Below are 16,868 nucleotides of genomic sequence, written 5' to 3'. Positions count from 1 at the left end.
CATGACAAGGATGGTGAGATTGGGTGAGTTAAAATATTAGCCGAAACCGGTTTGGCTCAGTGGATAGAGCGTCGGCCTGCGGACTGAAAGGTCCCAGGTTCGATTCCGGTCAAGGGCATGTACCTGGGTTGCGGGCACATCCCCAGTAGGAGATGTGCAGGAGGCAGCTGATCGATGTTTCTCTCTCATCGATGTTTCTAACTCTCTATCTCTCTCCCTTCCTCTCTGTAAAAAATCAATAAAATATATATTAAAAATATATATATATTAGAAATACAGAGCACAATATTTCCTCCATAGCCATCTGTATGTCTAGTCAGCTGTATTTGAAAAATCAATTTAAAAAAAAAGAGAGACTGTATGTCTCCAACTTAAAGAGACTCCTTAGCCTCCCAACTTTCCCCAACATATCAGAACAAGCTATTAAAATTTAAGAAATGCCTTTGGCCAAGAATTGATTGACCTAAACCCAAGTCATCAATGCTACTTTTCCTACTGACCAATGGCTTAATGACACATTCATATATATTCTTTTTTGTTGTTATTGTTTATAAACTTTCTTATGCAATATCAGCTTTTTTGGAAAAATGTATATAGTTTTGTGTCTTCTATTTTGATGACTTTTCATCATTTTGATGTTTGTTAACTAATTTTTCCTTTGATCTGTTTAGGGGAGTATTGCTTAATTTTACATACTCATCAGTTTCCCAATTTTCCTTCTCTTGTTTATTTCTAATGTCATAGCATTGTGGTCAAAGAAGATACTTGATATGATTGCAATCCTCTTACATTTGCTAAGACTTTTTTTCCCCTGTGGCTTAAAATATGATTTCTACTAGAAAATATCCCAGGTATACTTGAGAAGAATGTGTGTTCTGCTGTTGTCAGATAGAATCTTCTAAATATATCTGTTAGGTTCATTTGGTACAGATATTATTCACATCTTCTGTTTTCACATTGATTCTCTGTCTGGATGATTGATCTATTGTTAAGAATGGGACATTAAAGATCCAAATGACTGTTGCATTACTGTGTATTATTGCTGTTGGTTCTATGAATTTTTGCTTTATACTGGTACATGCATATGCTTGATGTTGGGTACTTAAATATTTACAATTTTTATATCTGATTGATGGATTGACCTCTTTATTATTCTATAATGACCCTCTTTGTCTCTTTGTACCACTTTTAGTTTAAAATCTGTTTTGTCTGATTTAAAGAATAGCTAACCTTGTTTATTTTGGTTACCATTTGCTTGAAGTATCTTTTTCCATTCTTTTACTACAAAGTCTATGTGTATCTTTAAAGCTGAAATGAGTCTTTTGTGGACTGAATATTGTTGGATCTTGCCTTTTAAATTCATAGAGCCATTCTGTATATTTGATTACAGAATTTAATCCATTTATGTTAACACTAGAGGCCCGGTGCACAAAATTTGGATAGGGTCTCTAGGCTGGCTGACAATCAGGGCCAATCTGCAGGGCGACAAGTGGGGGCAATTGGAGGCACCCATCTTGGCCAGCCTGATGCCACCTGCTCACTGGCCCTGACCCCTGCCACCACCGGTCACCTCCCTCTGCAGGGCAACCAGGGGGATGATGGGGGGAGGTGCTGGCACCTGCCTTGGCCCAGTTGGGGTCTGTGGGCTGGGGGAAGCTCCTGCATTGAGCATTTGCCCCCTGGTGGTCAGTGCATATCATAGCGACCAGTCATTCTGCCGTTTGATCAATTTGCATATTAGGCTTTTATTATATAGAACTAGGGGCCCGGTGCATGAAATTAGTGCACTGGGTGTGTGTGTGGGGGGGGAGTGTCCCTCAGCCCAGCCTGCCCCCTCTCACATACTGGGAGCCCTCAGGCGTTGACCCCCATCACCCTCCGATCGCCTGATCGGCCCCTTGCCCAGGCCTGATGCCTCCGCCAGAGGTGTCAGGCTTGGACAGGGGACCCCCATCTCCTCCCGATCACTGGCTCTGGCCCCCACCCAGGCCTGAGGCCTCTGGCCCAGGAATCATGCCTGGGCAGGGGACCCCCATCTCCCTCTGATCGCTTGCTCCACCCCCCGCCCAAGCCTGACGCCTCTGACCCAGGCTTCAGGCCTGGGCAAGGGGACCATCATATCCCCCCAATCCCCAGCTCTGCCCCCCACCCAGGCCTGATGCCTCAGCCAGAGGAGTTGACCCTCATCACCCTCCGATCACCAATCACCGGGTCGGCCCCTTGACTAGGCCTGAGGCCTCCGGCAGAGGTGTCAGACCTGGGCAGGGGACCCCCAGCTCCCCGCGGTTGCAGGCTCCGCCCCTGCCCAGGCCTAACGCCTCTGGCCTAGGAGTCCGGCCCGGGCAGCGGGGACCCGCAGCTGCAGCGGGGGGTGCCGCGATCGTGGGCTTCGCTTTAGGCCCAGGCAAGGGACCCCTAGCTCCTGGGACTGCCAGCTTCGACCGTGCCCAGCTCCCATCACTGGCTCCACCCCTACTTCCTGCTATCACTGGCCAGGGCGGCAAAGGCGCCTGATTCTCCGATCATGGCTGGGGGGCAGGGCAAAGGTGGCCCCAGGGCCGCCTTTGCCCTGCCCCCCAGGTCTTAGCTCCCCCCTGGGTTTCAGATCACTGTCAGTGGCAGGGGGCTTCTTCCTGCTTTCCCTTTCGCCTCCCTGCATTGTGCCTACATATGCAAATTAGCCACCATCTTGTTGGCAGTTAACTGCCAATCTTAGTTGGCAGTTAACTGCCAATCTTAGTTGGCAGTTAACTGCCAATCTTAGTTGGCAGTTAATTTGCATATAGCCCTGATTAGCCAATGAAAAAGGTATTGCCGTACACCAATTACCATTTTTCTCTTTTATTAGTGTAGACTAGTGCATGAAATTCATGCACTGGGGGGTGGGGTTCCCTCAGCCCAGCCTGCCCCTCAGTCCAGGAGCCCTCAATGGATGTCCTACTGACGGCCACACTCTGGCAGCAGAGGCTCGGGGCAGGTGTCGTGTGTGTGTGTGTCCCACCTGGGGATCTGCCCCCAGCCACATTGGAGGCTCAGAGAAGGCTCTGTGTGTGTGTGTGTGTGTGTGTGTGTGTGTGTGTGTGTGTGTCTGCTGGAGGCTTGGAGCAGGTGCCCCTCTCTGTTGATCTCTCAGGCTCCTGGCCTCCACTGCGTGTTGTACTCTCCTTTGAGCTGTGGCCAGGGTGGGGTGCTGCCTGTAGGCTGGCCTTTCCAGCTTTGGGATTGCCGTGGTGACCCAGGAGCAGGCGCACACGAGGACTGCCTGAAGGCCGGCCTTTCCTGCTCTGGGATTGCCGTGGCAACCCAGGAGCAAGCCTTGCTGGGTGCTGCCTACAGGCCACACTTTCCTGCTCACCGATCGCTGGATTGCCAGGGCACCCGGGGTCAGGCCCTGCTGGGTGCTGCCTGTGGGCGGCACTTTCCTGCTCTCTAATCACCATGGGGTCCCGGCTGGGGGCGGGGCTTAGGCAGCACATGGGGGTCCTGGATGGGGGCCGGGCTTAGGCAGTGTGGGGATTAGGCAGCACATGGGGTTTGGCTCGGGGTGGGGCTTAGGCGGCACATGAGGGTCCAGCCTAAGCCCTGCCACCCAGGGCTGCAAATAGGGCCCAGATGGCAGCTGGCACTGTCCTGCCCTGCCTACAGTATGCAAATTAGCCACCATCTTTGTTGGCAGCTAATTTGCATATTGCGCTGATTCGCCGATTGGAGGCGTAATGAAGGTACGGTCAATTACCATCTTTGTCTATTATTAGATAGGATGATTATTGCTATATTGTTAATTTTCTGATGATTTTGTAGGTCCATTATTTCTTGCTTATTATCTTGCTGTCTTCTTTTATAATTTGATCTCTTTTAGTATCAGTATGTTTAAACATCATGTTCTATTCTGTGATTACTACAGGGTTTTTTCCTGGTGGTTACCATGAGACTTACATAAAGTATATTAAAGTATAGCACTTTATTTTAAACTGATAGAACATGCCTAGCCAGTGTGTCTCAGTGGTTGAGCATCGACCTATGAATCAAGAGGTCATGGTTCAAATCCTGGTCAGGATACATGACCAGGTTTTGGGTACAGGAGGCAGCCAATCAATTATTCTATCTCATATTGATGTTTCTATCTCTCTCTCTCTCCCTCTCTCTTCCTCTCTAAAATCAATAAAAATATATATTTAAAAACAGTTTAAAAATAAACAAATAAAAATATATTAAAAATAAATAAATAAACTAATAGAACATAACTTCAATAGTATTCCTAAACATTTTTATGACAGTGAATATATCTTATTTAAAATATGACAAATTTTTTAAAATACCCAAACCACCAAAGCTTACTCAAGTAGTTATCAATAACATGAATAGTCCCGATATCCCCAGAGAGTGGAGAGGGTGAAGGAGCTTTCTGACCACCATTTATGCACTTAGTTCCTGGCCTACAGCCTATCTCCACTGTTTTAAGGTCAATTTTGCCCTAACCCTTGTCACATTATGTAGAAAATGTGCACACTCTGAGAATAAAAAAATAAATATTGCATTATATAAAGAAAAATGGGGTCCTCACCAAATTTTTCTAATCATCAAAATTCAATACATGAGTGAAAACTAAAACTATTAAGATCTACTTTGAGGGATGTGACATCAGGAAAGGAAAGTGAGAACTTCGAACAAGAGGGGAAAAGATGGAACTTGAAGTCAGAAGTTATGAAGTATCCCAATCGCTATGTACAAGGAGTAGTGACAGCATGCTCTTCAAAGAGGTCAATATATAGTCACAGTGAAATTCCAGTTCCGTGAAGAAATTATGTGTCTAGGGCAGTGGTCAGCAAACTGCAGCTCACGAGCCACATGCGGCTCTTTGGCCCCTTGAGTGTGGCTCTTCCACAAAATACCGACTTCTGCGCATGGGCCACGAAGTTTCAATTGCACTGTACATGTGCACCCGCACGTGGTATTTTGTGGAAGAGCTACACTCAAAGGGCCAAAGAGCCGCATGTGGCTCGTGAGCCGCAGTTTGCCGACCACGGGTCTAGGGCAGTAAAACCTTGGGGATCTAAACGATCATAATGTTTTTCATAGGCGTCACATCAGAATCCCTTTGTTAGTTGAAGTTGTATCTTTTAGATATTTAATATACGTTTCTGTTGATCTTCAACCTCTCATTCTCTCTCCTTTCTTGTTTTCATCTCTTTATGAACATCTGCTGTGCAGTTACCATCTTTGTGTTTATCCCAAATTATTCTTTCCCCTTTCTATTTTGTCCCCTTTCTTTATATCTCTCCCCTTTCCTTATGTTTTCTGCATTTCCTCTGTATTTTGCCTTTGCGTTTTCTCTGTGAGTCTATTTAATGATGTTTCATGTAATTACAGTTTCACTTTTTTGTTAACATTTTGGTCTCTCTGTGACAAATTAAAAAAATGCATGTATTGTTAAATAAATGGCCCTTCTCGCTTTAAAAGACATTGTTTGGATCTGAAAAGGATTCCAAAGAAGTAGCATGTGGGTAGATTTTAAATCATTATGTATTTATTTTTAGTGACACAGGAAAATAAAAATTGGTCATAAAATTGCAATACATCAAAAAATATATATATTCTAATGTTAGATGCCAGGAATGTTCCTTCAGATGCTTTCTTTTCCTCATTTCATTTCAATCTAGGCTTCAGGGGATCTTGGTATTCTGAATATATAACTGGTGTGGGGACTGGAATCAGGACCCACCATGCTCTGCAGCATTTCCACCTCCTTCGGCAGCCACCAATGGTGTCCTCTATGATTTTGCAGGTGTCTCTTCTACAGATGCCAGACAGATTGAGACAGTGGTTTTCAGCAGCACCCAAACCGCTTCTTACTGCAGAGAAAGAGAGTCTGTGAGGTAATTAGTCCACGAGTGAATCCACTCTTCCTGTGAGGACAGAAGAGTTCTGGATTGAGCATTTCTACGTAGAGAGAAGGAGCTGGATGAAGGCTCTGTCCAGTGCCCTGCCACGCTCACTGCCTCTGTTGTTCACCCAACAGCCGGAGTGTTCATCATGCCTTTCCTTTTCTTGTAAGTTCTTGTCCTTGCTAATGTAAGAACTTTGGCAAATGGCAAAGTGGAACAACAGGTGGATGGATAAAATATACGTTTTAAACACACCTGTTTTCTTCATTTACTCCTCTATCTGGACCTTCAGCCAAGGTTTACTAACTTCTCTGTGCCAGTCATTTTTCTTTATACTAATAATAGAACACTGAAAATAGCTGAAATAGTTTGTATTCTCACATCACTTATATTCAATAAAGGAAATAATGACAACACAAAAATAAATGAATAATATAATATCAGAAAGTGACAAGTGTTTAGAACAAAATAATGCAATAATGCAAAGGTCTGGATGATGGAGTTGATGAAATAGGAGAGGCTTTCTGACGAGGATGTAGCTTTTGAACTGACATCTGAATGATGAAAATAAAAATACATTCATTCTCCTGGCTTAGTTTATTTGAAGAACAGAAAGACCTGTGTATATGGAGAATATTGGAAGAAACAATTCTAAAATTCATATGACACCATGAAAAAAATCCCTGAATAGCCAAGGAAATCTTGAGAAAGTAGAACAAAGATGGAGGCATCACACTTACTGAAGTCAAACTGTATTCCAAAGCTATATTAATCAAAACAGTATGGTACTGCTCTAAAAACAAACTCAATAGGCCAAGAGAACTGAATTGAGAGCCCAGAAATAAACCCATGTATTTATAGTCAACTAATATTTGACAAGCGAGCCAAGAATTCTCAATGAGGAAAGGACAGTCTTTTCAATAAATGATGCTGGGAAAACTGGACATTCACATCAAAACAATGAAACAACTCACAAATATTGCCTTGAAGTAGATTAAAAGCTTCAACATAAGACCTGAAGACATAAAAGTCCTAGAAGAGCCCTGACTGGTTTGGCTCAGTGGATAGAGCATTGGCCTGCGGACTGAAAGGTCCCAGGTTCGATTCCAGCCAAGGGCATGTAACTTGGTTGCGGGCACATCCCCGGTAGGAGGTGTGCAGGAGGCAGCTGATCGATGTTTCTCTCTCATCGATGCTTCTAACTCTCTATCCCTTTCCTTTCCTCTCTGTGAAAAATCAATAAAATAAAATAAAAAAAAAAAAAGTCCTAGAAGAAAACATAAGAACAAATTTACTTGACATTGGTCTTGGCAATGACCTTTGGATGTAACACCAATAGAACAAGTCATAGCCCTAACCGGTTTGGCTCAGTGGATAGAACGTCAGCCTGCAGACTCAAGGGTCCCAGGTTCGATTCCGGTCAAGGGCATGTACATTGGTTGCGGGCACATCCCCAGTGGGGAGTGTGCAGGAGGCAGCTGATCGATGTTTCTCTCTCATCGATGTTTCCAACTCTCTATCCCTCTCCCTTCCTCTCTGTAAAAAATCAATAAAATATATTTTTTTAAAAAAAGAACAAGTCATAAAAGAAAAAATAAATAACTGGGACTTCATGAAACTAAAAATCTTCACAGGAAAAAAAAAGCCATCAGCAAAATGAAAAGGAAACCCACAGAATGGAAAAAATGCATATCATAAAGGGTTACTATCCAGAAATCTATGGGACCCATACAACTCAACAGTAAAAAAAATATATAATCCAATTAAGATATGAACATAAGACTTGAGTAGACATTTTTTTCAAAAAAGACTAACAAATGGCAAACAAGGACATGAAAAGGTGCTTAACTTAGCATCACTAATCTGCAGCGAAGTGCAAATCAAAACCACAATGAGATACCACCTCACACCTGTTAGAATGGCTATTATAAAAAAAGACAAGAGATAACAAGTACTGGTGAGGATGTGAAGAAAAGGGATCCCTGGTGCACTGGGGGTGGGTTTGTAAATCAGTGCAGTCACTATGGAAAGCAATATGGAGATTCCTCAAAAATTTTAAAGCAGACCTACCATATGATCCAGCCAACCCACTTCTGGGTATACATTCAAAGGAGAAGAAATCACTATCTCAAAGAGATATCAGCATTATTGTTCATTGTAGAAATATTCACAATAGCCAAGATCCTAAGAATCCATCATCAGGGCAGATGTTGAATCTGTTGATGGATGAAGGAAATGTGGTATGTGTAACAATGGTATATTATTCTGCCACAGAGGAGAGAAATTCTGCAAACACTCTGTCCTTTCACTGAGTATGGGGCAGTTATTCTCTGAGGCTGGTCATGGGACAGAAGCCCTGAGAGATACTTTTAGGGCAGATGTATAACCTATTGAACATGAGATGGTGTAGAAGAGCCAAGAGAGGCTCCAGGGAATGCTGACCACAGCCCACTGTGCTGGGGTAAAACTATATGGAGGGAAACTTGGGAGCTCATTTTTTTTATCTTAATTTTATGGCATAATGATATAATAGTTATGGACATTATCCATATAATGATATAAATTACACGTTGGATATTCATTACAAGACTGGAGTTCAAAAGAGAGATCCAGGAGGGGAATTTAAAAAGGGTGGGACTGGCCCCAAGGACTGGATGGAGAGAGAAGAGAAGGGGACCAGGAACGGAGCCTTGGGTCTCTCCAGTATAGAGTGTTATGGGAGAAAAGGAGGTAGCAAACTACAAAACAGCAGCCTATTCCGTAGGGGTCCAGAAGGAAGTATCAAAGTGAAAGATGAGGACAGAGAAGCAAAGGCAAGGGCTAGGTGGGCCAGCAGAGCTTAGACCACTGAGCCAGGAGGTAGCATTTGGACCACTTGAGTCTCAAAGCTCCTTCCTGGACAGGGGTGTGGAGACGGGAGAGCCCCCACGCAGCTCTGACCGTTGCTGATGCCTGCTTCCATTGTGAGCACATGAACGCCCACAAACTCATGAGTCCGTCCGGTCTGACTCAGCACTGTCCACAGTTCAGCAGAGGCTGACGAATGAGCAGCCTGGGGACAGCATGGAGTCCACATTGGCAGCTGCATTTCCAGCAGCAGGTTTTCCTGTATTTGAGTCACAGCCTTTGATAGTCCTCGTTGATCATACTGCCCAGTGTGAAATTCAGAAGAGTGCCTAGCAGTTAGTACAATCTGAACAAATCCTTCTTTAAATTAAAGGATTTAATGTAACGTTCCAATACAGTTATAACAGCGGTCAGTCCCTTTATTTTCCTGAAGTGTCTAGTTTGGATAAAAAGATGTAGATGCAGCCTACTTTTACAACCACGGACATACCTCTTCTATAAAGAGACCTCATCTCCAAATGGAAATGTTTCCAGGTGCAAACATAAAGACTATTTGGTGTAATATGTGTCTTCTACATATGCTCTGTCCCACTGATATGGAGTAGCCTTGCCTGACGAACAAACGAAATTCTCTCTACACCATCGCCTCGTGCCCTCCTTAGCCCTGGAGCAGGGTGCACGTATGAATACTTAAATTCTGGACTGTGGAGCACTGCTACAGACCTCAGTCCTTGCCTCTGAAAATGATGAGTTTGAACCTGATAACACAAAGGATTTGCGACCGTAGAATATCACCTTTTTTATTACTCTCTCCATTCCCCAGCACATTTGCTTTCTTCCTGCATAACTAATGAGTTAGTATTCCAAAGTGTGTGCTCCAGCCTCATGTCCCAGGATCAGATTTAGGCTTTGGGAACCTATTTTTCGTGGCTGTCATTTACCATAAGAATCCCTTCCTAGAATGTGGATGAGCACATCATCTTCTCAGTAACCCCTCCTCTTTTTGAAACCCAACACTGGGTGTGTGCCATTTAGAGAGAGTGACCAGTGAGGCTGGGACAGTTCTATTTCGTGCCTGTTTTTTCCGATACAGTTATAACAGGGGTCCCTTTACTTTCCAAAAGTGTCTAGGTATGTGTCCAGCCTCTTCTCACAACCATGAACCTACCTCTTCCATAATGAGAGCACCTCTGCATCCATCAGGAGTCAAACACATCGTGACAGAGATCCCTAAGACATGCCCTTAGCACCAGCTGCTGGTGATGGGATTCTGTCCATCTCCTTTGACCTAGTGAGTAGATATAGTGATAGATCTGAAAAGCTACTGCCATTGAAGCCTTTCAGATTCACCTGCCTACAAATCAGTGATCATGCCTCATCAGGGCACCCCAAGACACAACGTATGGAGAAAGCAGAAGTGACCTCAGCAGGCAGTTTGGTCCATGGCAAAAGAGTGGTCTCATTCCTATCCTACCCTGTTACGGTCCCAGAGAAGCTGTTGACATTAGGTCTATGAGTCCATAAGACTGATGCCAGGTGTTTTGTTGGACCTACCAGATAGCCTTCTAAACCACAGACCCCAGTGGGCAGCCATCACCTTACCTGCAGGTAAGAGAGTCAGAAGGAGAAGAGTGGAGAGAAGCACATGGTATCTCATGGTTGACCAGCCAGTGAAGAAGAAAGACATCAGAACAGTCAGAGTCCAGAGTCTCTGAGGATGGCAGGCCCTCGGCTTTTTATGATGCACCCAGGCCTGTGGTTTGTTCTTGGTTAGTAGACCCTAACAAAGCGAGAAGCACTCAGTCTCCCACAGGAAATCTCCAGGCGCAAAAGTACACACTGTGCTGGTAACTCAACGGACGATAAAGCCAAAGTCAATGCTGCCCATTTCCCAGGGGTCGGGGTAGCCTCCCTGTAAGCCGTCTTCTCTCCTGCTTTCCTTAGGCACATGCGTATGTGACTGCTGGCCATACTTGATGACTTCCTGTGTGCCAGGCGGTGTTGCAAAGCTAGGTCACACCAGCTGGATCAATCAGATGATGGGAGATGAACAGTAAAACAGATGCAGGTAGTCATATACGTACACCAAGGGGAAGGGAGGATGAGAATGTCAGGAAAGGCTTCATGAAAAAGATGATAAAGAACATGCTCCAGCCCTGGCCTGTTTTTCTCAGTGGTTAGCACATAAGCCCATGGACTGAAGGGTCCTGGGTTCGATTCCAGTCAAGAGCATGTAACCCGGTTGTAGGCTTCATCCCCAGCCCTGGTTGGATGCATGCAAGAGGCAAGCAATTGATGTGTCTCTGTCACATAGTTTCTCTCTCTGTGTCTCTCCCCCTTCCTTTCCACTGTTTCTAAAAATCAATGGGAAAAAATATCCTCAGTGAGATTTATGCTATGTTGAAAGCATATTTCAACCCCTTTGTAGACTTTGTGGCCTTTGGAAATATATTTCTATTATTTTTATAAATGTTTGTTTTTAATTAAAACCTGGCATTACAGAAAATGTAGAAAACATAGAAAAGGAGAAAAAAATAAGTTCTTGGAATTCCACTGCTGAAATTTAATCATAGCTATACATTTTAGAAAACTTTTCCCAGTATAGGTAGGTATCTTTTGCTATCTTAGCAGAATAGTCATTATAATAATTGTCTTTTGGTTAAAACTAAATTGCACTATCTGGATAAAAATCTACTCTGCTGTTGCACTGTCGGCCCTAAATCTGTTTCACCTGCACCCCAGACCCAGCGAGGAGAAAGGAGGGAACTTGATTCCTTGCGGAATCCGCCATGGGTTAGGTTGCTGCTGGGGCACTGTTGTCCTCTTGCAATCTAGGACCCCTTTGGGAATGTCGGAGAGCCAATTTCAACCCGATTCCCACAAGCCAGGCTGAAGGACCCCAACAGTGAACAAATCTGTGCACCGGGCCTCTAGTATATATATTTATCAATGTGTCATATGGTAAATAATTAGGAAGTTAACATTTTAAGTGCTTAATAGCATATGAAAATTTAGGGTTATTTGAAAAATCTGGTAACTCATTCATTGTTTTTTAAGATGTAAAAATAGAATATAAACTCCAGTTATCTAAAAATATACTTCTCATGATATTTTAAAAACACATTAGATACTGACAATGAAGAATTTTTGCATTTTCCTATGTTCTAAGTTTCACTTTTTCACTTCAACTTTTTCTGGAAAATTTTCCCCCCTTTCCCATCTCTTAAGTAGGTCAAGTTTAAGATATGTGTTCTGGGTGATGTGGGTTTGGTTTTCAATACTAATCTTAAATTAATCACCTTCCTCAATTCTGTCTGTATGTTGGTACCAATAGCTACATAACTAATTATCCCAAATCATAGTGGTTTAAACAACTTTCACTATCTCAGAGTTGCTGTAGGTCAGGTGTCTTGATGCACAGATATATCTAAAGGCACTCACGTGATTCTGGGAAGGATTCAGTCACCTCTGGGCTGCTGGGCACACTCAGCTCCTTGCCATGTGGGCCTCTCCATGGAGCATCTCCCAGCATGGAAGCTGGATGGTTCAGAGCAAACGGGAAAGGGAGGAGTGTGAGAAGCACGGAAATCTCAGTCTTTTAAAGCTCAGTCACAGATCAGAGATAGATTATCACTGTTGCCATATTCTGTTCATTAGAAGCAAGCCACTAGGTCCACCCCACAGTCCAGAGGAGGGCATGATACAGGGCAAGAAGACTGGAGATGGGGATTCTTGGGGCTCAAGTCAGAAGCTGCCACTCTGTGGGTCATAAAGATTTTCAGTGATATTTTTCCATTGTTAAAAAATAGCATTGTCAGCCCTACCCAGGTGTCACAGTTGGTTGGAGCATCATCCCCTACACCAAAAGATTGCTGGTTAGATCTCTCTCTCTCTCTCTCTCTCTCTCTCTCTCTCTCTCTCTTTCTCTCTCTCTTTCTCTCTCTCCCTCCCTCCCTCTCTCCTTTCCACTCTCTCTAAAAATCAATAAAAAATATACCCTCAGGTGAGGATTAAAAACAAAATAGCATTATCAAATATTGAAAAATATTTTTCAATTTTAGCTTTTACTTCTTTTTGTTCCCTTCTATTGACTAATTTTGGGACCTAGAATTTCTGGAACAATTTTAAATAATGGTATCTAATAGGAAATTCTTATTTTAAAACTAACTTCTTCTATTTCATTATTATGCAATGTGCTGATAGATGTTTTAAAGCATTTTTTATCAAGGCAAATTTATTCATATGTATAAAGAAAGCGTATGTTCTATCTCAGTCTTTATTGTTAAAACAAATTCTTTTGAATTTCTGTCTCTTTTAGGTTAATGCTCAATTTTTATGAGTTCATTTCTCAGCCCCTGTTTTTCCCTAAAATAATTTTGAGTTTGTAAGTGTGTGGGGGGGGGGGCGGTGGTGTAGGGGGATGATGATCTTTTGTTATTAAAGGAGATAGAAATGTGGAAATTATGTTTAAATAGTTACACTGTAGAACACAGTCATTGTCAGAATTACACAAGCTGAATAAAATTTTCTATTTTATATTGTCTAACATAATAACCCTACCTATTTGGTAGGAGTTACTTTAGATTATCTTATATATCTATATATTTAAATATATAAGATCAGCAAATCAGTATTCGGAGTAGTTTCTTTATCATTTCCTTTCTAATTATTAAGAATGTTTTTGAAATATTTTATTATTTGTAATTAAATTCCATTTGCATTGCTTTAGGATCAAATATGCCTGTCTATGCTCTTTCCACTTAGAATTATTGAGGGTCTTGGAAGAAATATGTAGTCTGTTCTTATGCTCTGGAGAAAATAGAAATTGAATTATATGTCACATGTATGATGTTTAGAGTAGAACCTGTCTTCCAAATTTGGCCTGACTGTTTATTGTTTTACTAGTAGATCCTCTAGAGTCTGTCTTCATGTATTTAACACCTACCCACTCTATCAGCTGTGAGTGGTGCATTCCAGTCTACAATGCTCCTCACCACCTGTTCAACAGGTAACTAGAGCTGTGTGTCCTACACACAGCGGTACGAGGTAGTCATTGTGTGAGCAGCAGCCACAGGATAAGCAGAGGGGTATCAGCTGGATTGGTCAGAACAGAGGGGATTTAAGCCAGGATTGTTGCACAGGTATTGAGGTTAGGGTTAGCGTTAGGGAGTGCGGAGACAACAGCAGGTGGCAGCATCCAGCCCTCCATGCTGTCTGGGAGGGCTTTCCCGGGAGGCCACCTTCCCAACTGCCCTCAGTGCCTCTGGCGCTCTGAGAAGAGACCTTTTGGAAGACATGAGATGAGTTGTAGAGCACCATGAGAAGGTGGACAGGAGCCAACTGTGGTGGCTATAGTGAGCAGTCACTGCTGTGACAATGGCGACAGGAATAAAAATGAGGAAAGAAGGCCCTTCCCTCATCTCCAGAATCCAAGCTCTCCGAGCCACTCGGCAAAGGAGTCAGGGAAATAAATGCAGGGTCCTGGTCCCCATGTCACCAAGGAGCATGGTGTAGAAGAAGGACAAAGTGACACAGTGGAAGCAGTGTCTTAGTTGGTCTTAATTATTTTTGACACTCAAATGTTCTACATGAGTAGGTTGCAAGCTCATTTGGGATTTCTTTGGAAGGTTTGAAATAGCCCATGGAAACTCTTTCATGAGTTGGTCTGGACCTGGGGAAGGACTAAGTCAGATTCTTTTGGGCAGTTGGATCTGTCGCTAATTGGCCCAGATGTGTGTTACTCCCTGAAAAGGGGGGCGAAGCAAAAACAAAAGAGAAACAATACGTAAGGATGACAACATCAACCAAGATGCTAGAATGTCCAAGAGTGGCTGTCAGATGCGGCCTGCCCCTGAGTTAAGGTGCAGTGTTTGGGGAGCAGAGGCAGGAGGATGGGTGCAGAAGGGACATGGGTTTCCTAGGAGAGGTGCCCTTGAGGCCAGGCATCTGTCCCCTTCTGTTGCTTCTCGTATGTCACCGCCTGGAGCAGAGTTTTTCAACCTCAGCACTGTGGACACTTGGAGCAGATAATTGTGCCTAAAGGCCATGCCTGCACATTGTAGGGATGTTGGTAGCATCCGTGGCCTCAGCCCACAGATTCCACTAGCACCCTCCTGGTTGTTACAACCAAAGGTGTCTCCAGACATTACCAATTAGGTGCTGGAGCAAAAGCACCTTCAGTTGAGAAGTGTGGTTTACAGCATCTAAATCCTCCTGCAGGGCTCCTCTGTTTGCTTGTTTCTAGTTATATGGGCAGTTCTTAGGGCTCAGGTTTGGCTCTGAGGCCATCGGGTTGCAGCTGACTTGAATGAACCCGGGGATAGTCTAGGTTATAGGCATGGGTCAGGAGCCAAGCCAGACAGAATGCCTTCCTGTCTCAGAAATGGTGCCTGTTGATTTATACTTGGGACTGAGAGGGAGAGCAGTGTAGGTTTTTCTGCATGACTGGACCTCCTCCAAGCTGCAGAGGTACAGGAAGTTATGGGGGTGGGAGCTAGGGTTACTCTGGAAGGCCATGTTCTGGCTGGAGAGATATAGCAAATTCTCTTTTTTCTTAGTGGTTTTTTTTTCTAACTTCTCAATTACAATATTGACATACAATATTATATTAGTTTCAGATGCACAGCAGAATGAATAGACATTTATATAACGTACCAACTGACCCCCCCCATAAGTCCAGTACCCACATGGCATCATCCATAGTTATGCAATATTATGAACTATACTAGGGACCCAGTGCAGAAATTCGTGCACCTTGAAGGGAACTGTGAGCCGTGAGGCTGCAGTGGGCACAGGGGCAGGTCTCAGCCCATCCTCGGTGCCCTCCCCCTATGGCCCCTGGTCCCGTCTGCTGGCAGCCCCACTCCCACCACTGCCACTCCCACGCACTGCAGGTGCTGGCCCCGCTTGCACCCACTAACAGTGCAAAGTGACTGGGGCCAGCGCCAGCAGCAGATGCAAGCAGTGGCTGCTGCCCCAAATGCCACTCAGGAGCAGAGGGAGATGGAGAAGTCCTGGACAGGTGCCGGGCAGGACCCTGGCATGCAGGAGCAAGGAATTTTCAGTAACCACCAGAGGCTCGCCCCATGACAGCAACCTTGGTCTGGTGCCCCCGCTCACCTGCTCCACCATTTCACCGCAGCCAACATCCACCATGTTTCGCACTCTGCCAGCCTGTTGCCAATGCCTTCCCTGTTCCGTGTGCGCCTCCTGGTGGTCAGCACATGTTATAGCGACCGGTTGTTTGGCTGTTTCACCGTTCAGTCTATTTGCATTATAAGGGTTTTATATAGAGAGATTCCCAAGGCTGTACTTTACATTATACTAGGTGAACTAATTCAGACCCAGAAAGATAAATACTGTGTGATCGTACATGCAGGATCTAAAATAGTGGCACTCATAGTAACAGAGAGGAGAGCAGGGGATGGGTGAGGGTTGGGGTGGTAGGAATTGGAGAGATGATGGTCAAAGGGCACACTCTCAGTTAAAAGATGGCTAACTTCTGGAGACAGAAGAAAAAAATATGCATTGATTCTATCCTCTTCCCATGACCAAGGGAGGCTCTATGACTTTTCACCCAAAAGAAAACTCTAACAATGATGGTTTCTCTACACAAAGTAACTAAAACCATCTCAGAGTAGATCAAATGGGTGACTGACGTGTGGAGAAAACTTTCAGTGGCTATTGTAGGTAAAATAGTGTCACACCTCCTCTGGCAAAGAAGGCCATATTCTCATCCCTGGAACTATGACTATGTCACCTGACACAGCCGAGGAGTTGAAAGTAGAATTAAAGTTGCCAATCACATCGCCTTAAAGCAGGGAGGTTATCCAGCTTACCCAGATGGGCCAGTGGCATTACAGGGGTCCCAAAGGGGAGCGGAGGTAGGAGCATTAGAAGGTGAGAAGGAGAGATGCCCATCACTGGCTTTAAAGATGGATGAAGCCAGGTGTCTGGTGATGAACAGCAGCAACTCCCCATTAATGTCAAGACAGTCTCCAGAAAGGGATGCAGCCCGGACCACTGAGCCTTAATTTAGCCCTGAGATACATGTCAGACTTCTGCACTACAAAACTACTTGTTGCACCTCAGGCCCCTGGGTCTGCGGTCATTTTCAGGGTTAGGCAGAGGAAGCTG

The 16,868-nt window shown here is 44.1% G+C and overlaps 1 protein-coding gene across 1 annotated transcript; it reads right to left on the bottom strand.

The window, feature by feature from the left end:
- Positions 1-5,616: 5,616 nt before the first annotated feature.
- Positions 5,617-10,389, bottom strand: DEFB109B (defensin beta 109B). The gene is made up of 2 exons (XM_036301955.1): positions 10,335-10,389; positions 5,617-5,852 (listed from the first exon to the last, which is right to left on the bottom strand). The coding sequence occupies exons 1-2, from the start codon at positions 10,387-10,389 to the stop codon at positions 5,647-5,649; spliced, it is 261 nt and encodes an 86-aa protein (XP_036157848.1). The 3' UTR covers positions 5,617-5,646.
- Between the last annotated feature and the right edge of the window lie 6,479 nt (positions 10,390-16,868).

Source organism: Myotis myotis, unplaced genomic scaffold, assembly GCF_014108235.1.
Source record: "Myotis myotis isolate mMyoMyo1 unplaced genomic scaffold, mMyoMyo1.p scaffold_m19_p_3, whole genome shotgun sequence".
Taxonomy (NCBI): domain Eukaryota; kingdom Metazoa; phylum Chordata; class Mammalia; order Chiroptera; family Vespertilionidae; genus Myotis; species Myotis myotis.
Note: the sequence above shows the minus strand (reverse complement) of the source record. Positions and strands in the feature narration are given on the sequence as shown.